The sequence below is a fragment of the Heptranchias perlo genome, chromosome 30 (genome assembly GCF_035084215.1).
Source record: "Heptranchias perlo isolate sHepPer1 chromosome 30, sHepPer1.hap1, whole genome shotgun sequence".
NCBI lineage: Eukaryota > Metazoa > Chordata > Chondrichthyes > Hexanchiformes > Hexanchidae > Heptranchias > Heptranchias perlo.
In genome coordinates, this window is record NC_090354.1 from 3,724,024 (window position 1) to 3,738,525 (window position 14,502).

At 43.1% G+C, this 14,502-nt stretch overlaps 1 protein-coding gene across 2 annotated transcripts in view; it reads left to right on the forward strand.

Moving 5' to 3' along the window:
* Positions 1 to 1,633: 1,633 nt before the first annotated feature.
* The window catches only part of LOC137299833 (calcium-binding and coiled-coil domain-containing protein 2-like), a 41,289-nt gene continuing 28,420 nt past the window's right edge, over positions 1,634 to 14,502 (forward strand). The window contains exons 1-5 of one of the 2 annotated variants that reach the window (XM_067968749.1): positions 1,634 to 1,748; positions 1,869 to 1,915; positions 5,795 to 5,984; positions 9,757 to 9,856; positions 11,006 to 11,175. In XM_067968749.1, the coding sequence (XP_067824850.1) occupies positions 5,805 to 5,984; positions 9,757 to 9,856; positions 11,006 to 11,175 (450 nt within the window). In that variant the 5' untranslated portion in view covers positions 1,634 to 1,748; positions 1,869 to 1,915; positions 5,795 to 5,804. The remainder of the gene's footprint in view (positions 1,749 to 1,868; positions 1,916 to 5,794; positions 5,985 to 9,756; positions 9,857 to 11,005; positions 11,176 to 14,502) is intronic. The other variant, XM_067968751.1, reaches the window with a different exon arrangement.

Here is a 14,502-nt window from a genome sequence, read left to right on the forward strand (position 1 = left end):
CACTAAACATGCTATCCAGCTGTTTCGGACTCAATCCGTGAGGATTTCTCCCTCATGCTGCTGACTTGTCCCATCTATTTAATTACAATTGTTATGTAAATCAAGCCAACTGCAAAGGCAAGCTGCTCCGTGCTCTTTGCCAGGGTCGCAGAGAGACTGTATGGCACTGGATGCAATCGTAGAATCATCATAGAATGATGCAGCATAGAAGGAGGCTATCCAATTAGTCCCACTCCGCCGCTCTTTCCCCATAGCTCTATAATTTTTTCCCCTTCAACTATTTATCCAATTCCCCTTTGAAAGTTATTATTGAATCTGCTTCCACCGCCCTTTCAGGCAGCGCATTCCAGATCATAACAACTCGCTGTGTAAAAAAATGTTTCCTCATGTCACCTCAGGTTCTTTTGCCAATTACCTTAAATCTGTGTCCTCTGGTTACTGACCCTCCTGCCACTGGAAGCAGTTTCTCCTTATTTACTCTATCAAAACCCTTCATGATTTTGAACGCCTCTATCAAATCTCCTTTGAACCTTCTCTACCCAAGTATCTGGGATTTTATAGTTCGATTTCACAGCCATAAAAACTCATAAATATCTACATGTCACTCGGGGAAACAATTTCCAGCTGCTTTCCAAAGGCTGTACTTATTTCACATGTGTGAGCTGTGGCTTGGTGGGCAGCACTCCTGCCTCTGAATCAGAAGGTTGTGGGTTCAAGCCCCATACTACAGACATGAGCCCACACTCAAGTGCTGCACTGTTGGTGGTGCCATCTTTTAGATGAGATGTTAAGCTGAGACCCTGTCTGCCCTCTCAGATGGATGTAAAAGATCCCTTGGCCACTACTGGAAGAAGAACAAGGGGGTTCTCCATGGTCTCCTGACCAATATTTATCCCTCAATTAGCATCTCTAAAAAAGATTACCTGGTCATTATCTCATTGCTGTTTATGAGTCCTTGCTGTGTGCAAATTGGCTGCTGTGTTTTCTATGTTACAAGTGACTACACTGTACTTCATTGGATGTCCCGAGGTTAAGGTGCTGTATAAATGCAAATCTTTCTTTCTATATATGTATTTGTATGTGAGAAAGAGCACTGACTTCTGAGGAATAACACTGTTCACCATGTCTCCTGTCTGAAAAACATCCATTAACCATTTAGTCTTTATTTTCTGTCCTTTCGTCAACTTCCTATCCATATTGCCACATTCCCTTTAATAAGGTGCACCTTACTTTTATCAACATGCACCTTGACAAACGCTTTTTAAAAAAAAATCCATATACAAAGCATTCACTGAATTTCCAATACACTCCTTCAAAACTTTTTTAAAAAAACATTCAAAGAGTATTTACTTGGAGATCAGTTGATTTTAAATGACTTTTCTAATTTTTTTTTAATATACTGTGCCTAAAATAAAACAAGGGAGGGGAAGGAAAGGGAAATAAACTCCTCATTTACATTCGCTTTTGGTTCACAAGTCATTTCCCAAGTTTTTGGTTCGAGTCACAGAGAGGGTAAACAACACCGCGGAGGCTACCGGGAGTTGTAGTCGGCGGAGTCCGAGTTTGCGCAGTGGCGGCTGTAAAGGGGGCGGTGAAAACAACTACAACTCCCAGCGTGCACCGGGGCGCCAAGCCTCTTCACTTCGCCCAGCTGCGGGGTTTTAATGGTTTATGACGGAGTTCGCGTCGCATAAAAAAAAACTTTAGCTTTTTAAAATAAAATAAACTCCGGGGCCTGCAGCAGAGAAGTTTGTGTTTTAATTTTTTTTCCCCTCTTTAAATTTCTAGTTTTAATTGTACTTTTATCTTTATTACTGTATTGAGTAAGTGCGTAGCTGCGTGTTAAAGATTCTGCCTTTTACTTTCAGTTTGAACCTGGTGTCATCATCAGCGCTGTTTCGAAGAGTTTACTCCGGTAAGTTTGTAATAAGACTTTATTCTCTGGATACTATGGTTACTGACAATAACTTTGTACATAATGGTGTGAGGGGGGGGAGAGAGAGAGAGAGTGGGGGAGGAGAGTAAAACTTTTAAATATCTCCCAGGTACAGCTGGAAGTTTTCTTTCGAGCTCATAAAACGAAGATCTGGCTTGTGGTGAGATGCAATTGTTATCAAATGGTGATAGTTCTGAACGTGTTTTATTTTTTGCTTTCTCCCCTTCTGAATGCGTTGGCTACTTGCTGGGATACAGTTCCATGGCTAACCGATCCCTTCTGGTACTCTACCCAAGTGATATTTCCTTAAGTAACCCTATCCATTGAGCACCATGGGAGCAGGATCAAGCCATTCAGCTCCTGGAGCCTGCTCCACCATTTTATTAGATGATGGCTGATCTGTCCGTCCACTCTCTTTACCAGCCTTTGATGCAATCCGCTCAATACCCTTGCCCAACAAAAATCTGTCAATCTCAGTCTTGAAAATTTTGATTGATCCGCAACCTTTCTGGGTGAGGGAATTCCAGATTCCACCACCCTTTGCGTCTGCAGGATATTCAACTATTGAGAGCATCACAGCCTTGCCCGATCCTGCCCTCACCCTCCATCCGCACATACTTCCAAACAGGAATACACTGATGGTGACCTGGAGTGGGATTTTTAGCTGATTTTTCACCGTCCCTTCCCCTCCGTGTAAGGTTGATTTCTTTTTATTTCCCCCTCACGTTTGCTTTCCTGTATGTAAACGACCACCCCGATGCCCGCTGACCTACATCGGCTGCCAGTCCGGCAATACCTTGATTTTAAAATTCTCTTGTTTTCAAATCGCTCCACGGCCTCACCCCTCCCTATCGTTGTATCCTCCTTCAGCCCTACAACCCTCCGAGATTTCTGCGCTCCTCCAATTCTATCTTCTTGCGCGTCCCCAATTTTCATCGTTCCACCATTGGCGGCCATGCCTGTAGCTGCCTAGGCCCTAAGCTCTGGAATTCCCTCTCTCTCTCCTTTTAAGATGCCCCTTAAAACCTACCTCTTTGACCTTGTCCTCATCTCTCCTGATGTGGCTCGGTGTCAAATTTTGTTTGATAATGCTCCCGTGAAATGCCTTGGGATGCTTTACTGCGTTAAAAAAGCTACATAACTGCAAGGTGTTGAAGTAAACAAAAGTAAATTTGGAAATTATTACATTATTGTGCTCAAAATAATATACATTTGTTTGGATAATAAATCTTGTGAACTTTTCCGTAGAACAGTTAGCCAGTAGTGTTGTGTGCAGCTCATCATTTTGATACTGGGCTAAGAACAAATCCTGTTGATTTGATGGTTTTGCTATTTCTTCCTTGTACCCAACACTGATTCCCCTCCCAACTGCCAATCAGTGAACCCCCAGTCGGGCTGCTGTAATCTCACTAAAATGATGATTTTACGATTTATTCTTTTTCACACCTCTGACGATGGCTCACAATATTTCCAAGTTAGTTTACAGATACCCTGCAGGTTCTGTGAAGCACCCTGTATAAACATTATGGCCCATGTACCGTGTATTACAGGTGCTAGTGAATGATGAGTCTTCAATGTGTTTGGGGAAACTCTTATTATTCACCACTATCTGCAGATATCTGCTATTTGATTAACATTTTACTACATAAACTCTAGGGAGCTCCTTCTGGACGCCACTGGCGTAATAAATGAGAAAGAAAGTCTAGGGGAGTATTTTCTTATTTAAAGTGCTGCTCTTTTTTTTTACAGAGGAGCTCACCTGAAGGTTATTTTGATTTTTTTTTAAATGTCGATTTATCTGTTGGCATGGAGACCGTGGGGTATGGTCTCCCTCCCTGCTGGGCCACTGCAGTAACTCTATGGAGGGATGTATTTGTGCTTCCCAGAGCTGCTCTTTTGCAAATAACAAAAGAGAAGAGACATGACTTCCAACCAGCCTGACCCACGTGTATCACAAAACGTCTAGGGGTCGGGTGTCACCGGAGCAGCCCTCAGACTGGTTTGAACTCCAGGCCCTGCTTCTGTTTTCAATGAATCCGTTCTGGGGAACTCCTGATAATTGACAGCATCAGCACAGCCTAGCAGTGAGGTAACCCTAATTGAGGGTTTCCTTGCCAACGGGCAGTAAGACTATCTGATTCCTCCCCTTTCCGAATGCAGCAGGTCTGAGATCTGAAACTAAGCAGAGTAAGGGCTGGGACTGTTTTCTGTGACTGAGTATGGCCGTGGTGCTTTTTATTGTCAATTTTCAATGATTTTTCATAGTTTCTCTTAAAATCGAGCACCGTTAGACCTGCCCTAATGCGCATTCATCTCAGAGCGTGAGTGCAGAATGGAAATGTTTAGCAGTAAAAAAAAATCTGGGCAAAACAAACAAGTAAAATTTCACAGATCGTGTGATCTCAATATCCGTTCATCTGCAGTGCCATTTTCAAACTGCTTAGTCCTAAATTTAAAATATGAGTATAGAAGAGCATGTGCTGATTTAGTTGGCCAAACTTAATTAGCATGTTAAACAGAAATGGGATAATTTTAAGCTTTCCCTCCCGTCAGGCAACTCGCAGGATCAGGTAGAACGCTGGTTTTACATCACGTTCAATATTGACTTCAATGGAGAGTAAAATCAGGCGGGGTATAAAGCCAGTGTTTCACCCGATCCCGTTAGTTTCTCAATGAGCAGATTAGGTTAAAATTGCCCCCAGAGAGTTTCGGCCAGAATTTACCGTTGAAATAACGGTGAGGCTAACGACGCTCGCCGTTATTTATGCGCAACTCGCACAGCAACTTCAGGCGAGGGCAGATGCGCGGTTAAACGCAAAAATCCAAAAGTTGGGGTCGGAGATGTGCCGCTCCGCCGTTAGCTTCCTGAAAACGGTATCTTGTCTGCCTCACCATTCAGATGCATTGAACGGCGTGAAGTTCCTGTATTTGCGGAGTAGATACAAACTAAATTCACCACAGAAAGTTCGGGCTTGTCCACTTCAGACCAAGTACTCTTTTAACGGTGTGAAAAGTCTTAATTACTGCCAAACAACCACTCTGGCCCTGAAAATGATCTTTTACAAGTGTGGAGTCTCATTCCTTCAGATTTTAATTGTTGTTGGACCTGGTTTTTGAAAAATTTAATTACATTTTTTTGAACTTTTTCTGTCTTTTTTTTTTCTCTCTTTCTCAATCCAATCTTTCTTTCCCTCTCTTTATTTTGCATTGTGTACCTGATTGACATTGAATTCGCTATTCTAACTGACACGTCCTGGTTCAGACTTTGCATTGTTCATTAACGATGCTTCAGTCTCTGGTTAAGGAGATACACAGTTGCTTGCCCTGTTCTCACAGGTCCTAGATGCCCAGTAGAGGGCACAGTGCTGTTTCAATCTCTCACTTACAGCAACTTGACATGCAAAAGCTCATGGAAATTAAACAAGGGCAAGAGCAAGCCTAACTAACAGCAGGTGCTGTTTGTTTGCCAGCTACAGTAAATTCTGACCTCCAGTCTACCCTGTGACACATGGCGCTTTAAACTGAATCCTTAATTTTTTGCAAATCAAACCAGAAGGAAAATCTCCATAACCTGCCCAATCTGTACTCTCAATTCAAATTATAATGATACACCTGTATGACAATCAGAACCACTCGGAACTAAAACAGAAAATGCTGGGAACACTCAGCGGGTCAGGCAGCATCTGCGGAGAAAGGAAGAAAAGTTAACACTTTGTCAGAACACCGGGTGGAACCAGTTTAAGAGCGTTCCACGAGTGTTTTTTTGTTCCTCTTCTCCACCAGGGAATCCTGCTGATGGTCGGAGACAAAAGCCTCGTACTATCGATAAACACGTTTTCTTTTTCTGCGTTCCTTCAGGCTGAGCACCATGAACGAAAGCCAAGGAGAGCCACACACCGACACCTCGTCACTGTATTCCAGCACCTTTGCCCAGGTTATTTTCGTCAATGTGGAAAAATTGTACATGACGGACACTCCTGTAAGATGCAACTACACACTGACACCCAGGATTAATCCCCATAAGAAGGATTGGATTGGAATTTTCAAGGTAGGATTTTTAAAACTTTTTGAAAATATCAGGGTCATTATTTTGTGCTTTTCAATTGAAAATGGACAGAATCCTGGAATATGACCCCCAAAACACTGGGGTAAATCCAGTAATTGCATATAATAAAAATTGAATTTTAAAAAAAATTCATTCTCTGGATGTGGGCATCGCTGGTAACGCTGGGATTTATTGCCCATCCCTAATTTCCTTGAGAAGGTGCTGGTGGGCTGCCTTCTATTTGATTTATTCACCAGAAAGCAATGGCCCTATTTATAAATGGACAAAATGATGGAATGCAATCCCCAAAACACCAGTAAAAATCCTCGAATCCTACATCATAAAAATGGAATTAACCACTTCAAAACAGCGTCCCTGTTCCCCGTGTATCTAAATGGTTTTCAACTTTCTTCCCTGCGGCATACTCCTGGGAACCCCCCCACCCCCGAAAATACCGATATGTCCCGTCCTAACTTCCAAAAGATCATGTCAGCAACACCCGTGAAAATAATGTTAACGTTGCAAAAAATATTTTTATTACTAAATGCACCGCAACAGAAATATACAGAAATTAACGACCAGACTGAAATCTAATGACCTTCTAGATAACCTGGATCTCCTCGTGAAGCCCCAAGGATCTAGGAACTTAATCATTTATCTCACTTAGGCTAGTACCAACTACAAAAGAAAAAGAAAGACTTGTATTTATATAGCACCTTTCACAACCTCATAATCATAAAATCATAGAAAGTTACGGCACAGAAGGAGGCCATTTGGCCCATCGTGTCCGTGCCAGCCGAAAAAGAGCTATCGAGCTTAATCCCACTTTCCAGCACTTGGTCCGTAGCCCTGTAGGTTACGGCACTTCAAGTGCATATCCGAATACTTTTTAAATGAGTTGAGGGTTTCTGCCTCTACCACCCTTTCAGGCAGTGAGTTCCAGACCCCCACCACCCTCTGGTTGAAAAAAATTTCTCTTCAGGTCCCGTATAATCCTTCTACCAATTACTTTAAATCTATGTCCCCTGGTCACTAACACTTCTGCTATGGGAAATAAGTCCTTCCTATCCAGTCTATCTAGTCCTGTCATAATTTTGTATACCTCAATTAAATCTCCCCTCGGCCTCCTTTGTTCCAAAGAAAACAACCCCAGCCTATCCAATCTTTTCTCATAGCTAAAATTCTCCAGTCCTGGCAACATCCTCGTAAATCTCCTCTGCACTAGAGAGAGTGCAATCGCATTATTTCTGGAATGTGGTGACCAGAACTGTACACAGTACTCAAGACGAGTACCTCAGGACAATGAAATAATTTTTTTTTGGATTGGAGTCACTGTTGTAATGTAGGAAGCCCTGCGCAAATTTGCGCACAGCAAGGTCCCACAAACAGCAATTAAATAAATGACCAGATAATCTGTTGTAGATGTTGGTTGAGGGAAAGATATTGGCCAGGACTCTGGGGAGAACTCCCCTGCTCTTTCTCGAATAGTACCATGGGATCTTTCACATCCAACTGAGAGGGCAGACAGCGTCTTGGTTTAATGTCTCATCCGAAAAATGACACCTCCAAAAGTGCAGCATCCCCTCAGTATTGTACTGGAAGTGTCAGCCTAGATTATGTGTTCAAGTTTCTGGAACGGGGCTTGAACCCATGACTTTCTGACTCAGGCAAGAAAGGCACTGACTCTGTGCTTCCACTGAGCCACAAGAAATAATTATGTACTACATAATTAGCACTGACAGTGGATGTTTTTCCCAACCCGATTTCCTCTCCTCAACCCACTAGCCTAGATTTTCTGATCATTATTAACCACTTTATTTTAAATGAGTTAATGGTAGCTTTACAATAGCAGCAATCAGAGCATCTCATACACCAGAACTCAGAGGTTATACCTATCAAAAAAGGTTGAACAGGCTGGGGCTCTCTTTTGTGGAAAAGGGAAGGCTGAGGGGTGACCTGATAGAGGTCTTTAAAATTATGAAGCAGTTTGATAGGGTAAACATAGAGAAGATGTTTCCACTTGTGGGGGAGACCAAAACTAGGGGCCATAAATATAAGATAGTCCTTAACATATCCAATAGGGAATTCAGGAGAAACATCTTTATCCAGAGAGTGGTTAGAATGTGGAACACGTTACCACATGGAGTAGTTGAGGCGAATAGCATAAATGCATTTAAGGGGAAGCTAGGTAAACACGAGGCAGAAAGGATATGCTGATAGGGTTAGATGAAGAGGGATGGGAAGAAGCTTGTGTGGAGCATAAACACTGGCATGGACCAGTTGGGCCGAATGGCCTGTTTCTATGCTGTAAGTTCTATATAATATTGGGGTATAGTTCCACAGGCACTGGCTGGCCTCCAGGACTTCACTCAAGTAGCCAGTCCTCGTGTGTGAGTCACGTCAGTTAGTATCAGCAGGCTATTCACCTTTGAGGGACATCACAGCCAACCTGTAGTCGCCCAAAGTCCAACTGTGCATTTTCCAACAGGAGTCACTGGATACTGATCCAGAATGCAAATCCCGGCCGATTTTTCACCCTCACCCCCAATGATACCATCCCTCCTGTGACTCGTATTAATATCAGATAACTGAGCACAGATTTGATATTGAACCTGAGGCTTTTCGTTTATGGCTCCATTGAATTGGATGACTAGGGTTCGAATGTGGAATGTGTGATTCGGGTAACTGGACACCAATGATAATCTCAGAATGGGTTTAAGACAATAACCGAGATCGAGCTTTTGGGAGCAGGAATGTCCCAACAGTTTATAACTCTTGACCCAAATTCTCAGGAGTCCCACCAGATGCTGTCAGGAATGAAAGAAAATCCTCTCTGGAGTTCACACTGCTTACAGACCTTGAACCTCCAAATGGCATTTTTTTTAAATACTCTTCGGCCAGGAAGGTTAATTTTCTAAGAAAAATGGTAGGGTTGTTTGTATTTCAGTCTGTAGTGATGGTTTCTCTCGGTTTGTTATATATCCTAGACCTAGAGTTTTTTCCCTTAATCATCATTTTCATATTGTTTTGCAAAGATCAGAGAAGGTGTCTTGTAAAACTCTCAATTATCTATTCTAAATATAAACCAACCAAACCTTGATTAGATTCCAGCCTGTGACTCATTTTCCAGGTATTCTTTATTTTATAAAGGAAACATCTAAATTCCTCGATTAGATTGTAGCCTGTAACTTACTCCTGTTTGTCCAATATCTGTCGGGCATCCATTATCTATCTCTCTATCGGATATCCATTACCTATATCTATCTAGCCATCCATCTGTCATGTATCCATAACATATCTATCCATTATCTACCATGTATCCACTATGTATTACCTTGAGCACGTAATCTAGGCTGGCACTTTAGTGCAGTATTGAGGGAGTGCTGCATTCAGAGGTGCTGTCTTTCGGATGAGATGTTAAACCAAGGCCCCTTCCACCTTCCAGCCAATAAAGTATTTTGAAGTGTAGTCACTTCTGATGTAGGAGATGCAGCAGCCAATTTGCGCACAGCAAGGTCCCACAAACAGCAATGTGATCATCACCAAATAACATGTTTTAGTGACGTGGAATTAGCCTCTCTGAACTGCTGCCCACTCCTCTTGCCTCTTCCACTGCTGTCTTTTCTGACTAGGTAACAAATGGATACTTTGAGAATAACCCCAGGATCCTTTTGCTTTTGGGAATAAACTTCTGCATGCTTGATTTCTTCCCCTAGATACACTTTGGCAGCTGTTTGAAGTGAGATTTATTTTAACATTTTTTCTTTTACTCGAGGTCGGTTGGAGTACCGCTCGTGATTACCACACTTTTGTTTGGTCCCCTTTACCGAAGGAGGACAGTCAGGTGGAGCGGCAGCAGCAAGTGACGTTTGAAGGTAAGCTTCTTTCAACAGAGAACCTTGAAAGCATCCCAAATATCCAGCATCCTTTTTGAGCACTGGGATCAAAAGGAACCAGGATACTTCAGCTGGCAAGCAAGGCCTTCAGATAGCCATGCAATTTTTTTAAATTATTGGTACTCGGGATATGGGTGTCGCTAACAAGACCAGTATTTACTGCCCATCCCTAGTTGCCCTGAGTAGGTGGTAGTGGGCTTCCTTCTTGAGCTATTGGGTAACGGTTTGATACAACTGAGTGGCTTGCTAGGCCACTTCAGAGGACAATTAAAAGTCAACCACATTGGTGTGGGACTGGAGTCACGTACAGGCCGGTTAAGGACGGCAGGTTTCCTTCCCTAAGGGACATTAATGAACCAGTCAGGTTTTTACGACAATCCAACAGCTTTGTGGTCACTTTTACTGATACCAGTTTTTTTATATCCAGAATTCTTAAAACTAAATTCAAATTCTTAAACTGCCGTGGTGGGGTTTGAACTCGCATTCGGTGGATTATAAATTCAAGTCACAGTCTTCGGAGAATTCCCCAGATCTGTTGAAATCTCTGAAGTATTCTTCCTCAAGATTTCTCTCTTTCTCCTCTTCCTCCCCTTCCTGATATAAGGATGTTGCCTAAGCCTCTATGACCTCCAGCATTGTAGTACAAGCCTATGGGTCAAAGTGTAACCAACCCTTTAACTAATGGCATCTCTCAAGCCCTAACACACAAGCGTGCAGGGTCTTCACACCACCCTGTGGGAGAACTAGTGTGTGAAGCGTTTTGAGGGTCGGAAACCAGAGGACACAGATTTAAAATAATTAGTTTGCAAGCACTTCCTGTTGCGGAAAACCAAACTGGTCAAAAAGTAAATACTTTGAACCGGGAGTTCCTATGTGTAGGAAATTAGGATGTTCTGTCCACAATTACATTACTTCATGTTATTGGTTGATTGATTATGAAAGTAAAGGGAAGGGGAGTAATCAGATTTCTGTTCCAGTAGGTTGAAGAATTGAGAGATTGGAAAGGCGGCACTTGGTTCTTGTCTGATTTTTGAGTAGTATTTTAATTCATTGTTACTGAAGATCGTAAATAATAATACTTCATCATTATGCATGCACGTGTGCGTGTATATTTTATTTCTCTTCCAGCTTATTATCTCCCAAAGGATAATATTGACTTTTACCAGTTCTGCTATGTCACTCAGAAGGGGGAGATTCGTGGGGCAAGCACACCTTTTGGGTTCAGACTGACCAGTTCCAGTATGTCTGAGAACCTGGACAGTGATTCCAGTCAGGAGATGCTCATCATCACGACACAAGTGAGTCACTTTTGTTATAGCACAAATATTTTCTCAGTTATCTAGTTTTTAAAGCTCAGCGCCCTTAAGTAGGGTCAATCCGAGGGAGCTACATTTGGTACAAAGCAATTAATCTCTTAAGGGATAAAATCACCTTGGTTACATTTAGGGGGATATCATTTTTGAAATCTATTTTTGGTCCAGCCCTACAACACTCCTAGATCTCTGCGCTCCTCCAATTCTGGCCTCTTGAGCATCCCTAATTTTCATGGCTCCACCATTAGTGGCCGTGCCTTCAACTGCCTAGGCCCTAAGCTCTGAAATTCCCTCCCTAAACCTCTCTGTCTCTCCACCTTTCCCTCCTTTTTAAGATGCGCCTTAAAACCTACCTCTTTGACCAAGCTTTTGGTCACCTGTCCTAATATCTTCTTATTTGGAATGGTGTCAAATTTTTGTCTGATAATCGCTCCTGTGAAGCGCCTTGGGACGTTTCACACAGGAACAGGAGTAACCTGTTCAGCCCCTTGAACCTATTCCACCATTCAATTAGATCATGGCTGATCTGTCCTTACTACGTTAAAGGCGCTTATGTAAATGCAAGTTGTTGGAGATCTGCCATGGACAAAAGCAGCAGGTGGGGATAAACGGCAGAATGTAGCAGCATATTAAAACCACTTTTTATTGAGGCCCACAATATGGGGTACCATCAAAGTTTAAGAGAGTATGAGAGTTAAATGAAGTAAAGGTTATGTGCCATAAGGATTGGGTTTTAAAAAATGTGTGGATTGTTGGAAGAAGGGAAGAGTAGTGGAGGTTTTGAGGTCCTTGGAATATGTTAGGGTAGGAGGTGCTGTGATGGATCTTCGTTTGAACACGTGAAACCGAGCTTGTACTACAGCGTAGTTGGAACTTGGCAGGAACTAGTTCGAAGGAGCCGTGACCACAGTACTGCAGAGACTGGATTTGATGGAGTTAAAAGAAAAAAGAGTTGTGTTTACTTTCCTTCATACTGTAGAGAACTCCTGATTTTAGTGGGATGTTTCTCAGTAAATTAATTGGTGTCAGGAGTCAGCTGTGGCAGCAATGAATAAATTGAATAATTCCAGTATCAATGAACTGTGAAATGTACGGCCTGCTCCTGCTCCTATTTCTTATGTTCTTATTGCAGTGATTAAAGTCGCCTGGGTCCCCGAGTCGGGTCTGTACAGTACATTCCTTTGCAAACCTCCCACTGACGTTGCTGAAATTTTGTAGATGGTTGTTTTAAGAGCTGGAGGGTTTTGTTTTCAACATTTGCTGAAAGTTAGGCTGGACTGCAGGGTTTCTTGGTGTGACCGTTAGCTGGGGCTGCACATTATCTGTTGGGAGTCAAAGACGCAAATGTTTTAAATCAGTGATGCTCATAAAAACAGCCCTTCTGCCTGCCTTTCCTTTATCTGTGACCCTCAGCATGCTTGCTGCTGCCATATGTTTCTGGGCCTCCATTCGTGCTTCTCCTCCGCTGGAATGTTGACTGTGCTGTTCCCTCACTTTTTCTTGCTCGCCAATAAAAGAAAGCCAAGGAATGCTATTAGGAGACAGGCCTATCTCCCATTTCCATATGGCAAGTAAATGGGCCCCATTAAAATAGAACTATTGGTGCTATGGATACATCCCCCCCACCCCTTCCTGTGAGGAAACAACTGGGCATCTACTTGGCAACTGGTCATGGTGGGACGATGGAATTTGGGAGATCACCATGTGAGGAATTCAGGTGTTGACCCATGTCCCATCACTGCAGCATTTCTGAGAGTGGATCTTGAGCAAGACGTTGGATGGGGTTGTGGCATTCGACAGGAATTTAGCGAGTAACACTGTACTAAATGGTGGGAATTGGCTGTTATCTTGTGTGCACGGTAAATCATGTACCATGTGTAGTTCTTAATAAACAGGTTTAATTTTACTTCTGTCTCACATACACTAACTTATTTCCTGGTAATTATCGGTACATTATTACTCCATAAACTTCCAGTGATTATATTACAATCATTAGTCCTTGAGTGTGGGCATCACACGACTGTTGCATGGAGGATCAATAACAATCTCAAAGTCATTTAACCGACAGTTAAATGCCGTGATGGGGGCGGAGAAGGAATTGTAGATTTTTTTTTTAGAGCCTAGGTGGGCTGACTGGCCTTTCATTAACATTTATCTTGTGCTCTCCTCTGACAATTGCTCAGAGGAAAGCATTCTCGAATGAAACTGATGTACAGGCTTTGCTGTGTGTGTGTGTGTGTGTGTGTGTGTATTGGAAAGTGCGTGTGGACAGGATTGGGCTGGACTGTGACACCCCCTTGAGATTGAGAAACTGACCAACACTCAATATCTAGGCACATACACAAAGATTAGGCCCGGGTGAGGCACTCATTGGATGCTGGCGACCTTTGGGCTTTCTCTCAGCAAAAGTCAGTTCCTTCAGGAGAGGAGGTGAGAAAATTGGAGGGAAAGACTGAGATACGGATTTCCAGGTGCAGTTTCATCTCGGGGGGGGGGGGGGGGGGGTCACGTGGTTCTTATAAATTGCTCGGACTTTGGCTTATGACGATGACAGCAACAACTGGCATTTATATAGCACCTTTAATGTAGCAAAACGTCCCAAGGTGCTTCACAGGAGCGTAATCAAACAAAATTTGACACCAAGCCAAATAAGGAGATATTAGGACAGGTGACCAAAAGCTCAGTCAAAGAGGTAGGTTTTAAAAGGAGCGTCTTAAAGGAGGAGAGGGAGGTGGAGAGGTTTAGGGAGGGAATTCCAGAGCATGGGGCCTAGACAGCTGAAGGCACGGCCGCCAGTGGTAGAGCGATTTTAAAATCAAGGATGTGCAAGAGGCCAGAATTGGAGGAGTGCAGAGATCTCGGCGGAGTTGTAGGGCTGGAGGAGGTTAGAGATAGGGAGGGGCGAGGCTACAGAGGGATATGAGAATTTTAAAACTGAGGCATTGCCAGACTGGGAGCCAATGTAGGTCAACAGGTATGGGGGTGATGAGTGAACGGGACTTGATGCGAGTTAGGATACGGGGCAGCAGAGTTTTGGATGAGCTGAAGTTTACGAAGGGTGCAAGATGGGAGGCCGGCCAGGAGAGCATTGGAATAGTCAAGTCTAGAGGTATCAAAGGCATGGGTGAGGGTTTCAGCAGCACATCACCTGAGGCAGGGGCAGAGAGGGGCAGTGTTACGGAGGTGTAAGTAGACAGTCTTGGTGATGGAGCGGATACCACGTCAATGAGATTATTCTTGGTTGTCATTTCCAGGTACCGATTATTCCCAAATATTTATTTTTATTTACAGTGCCAGCCTGCAGTCACCAGG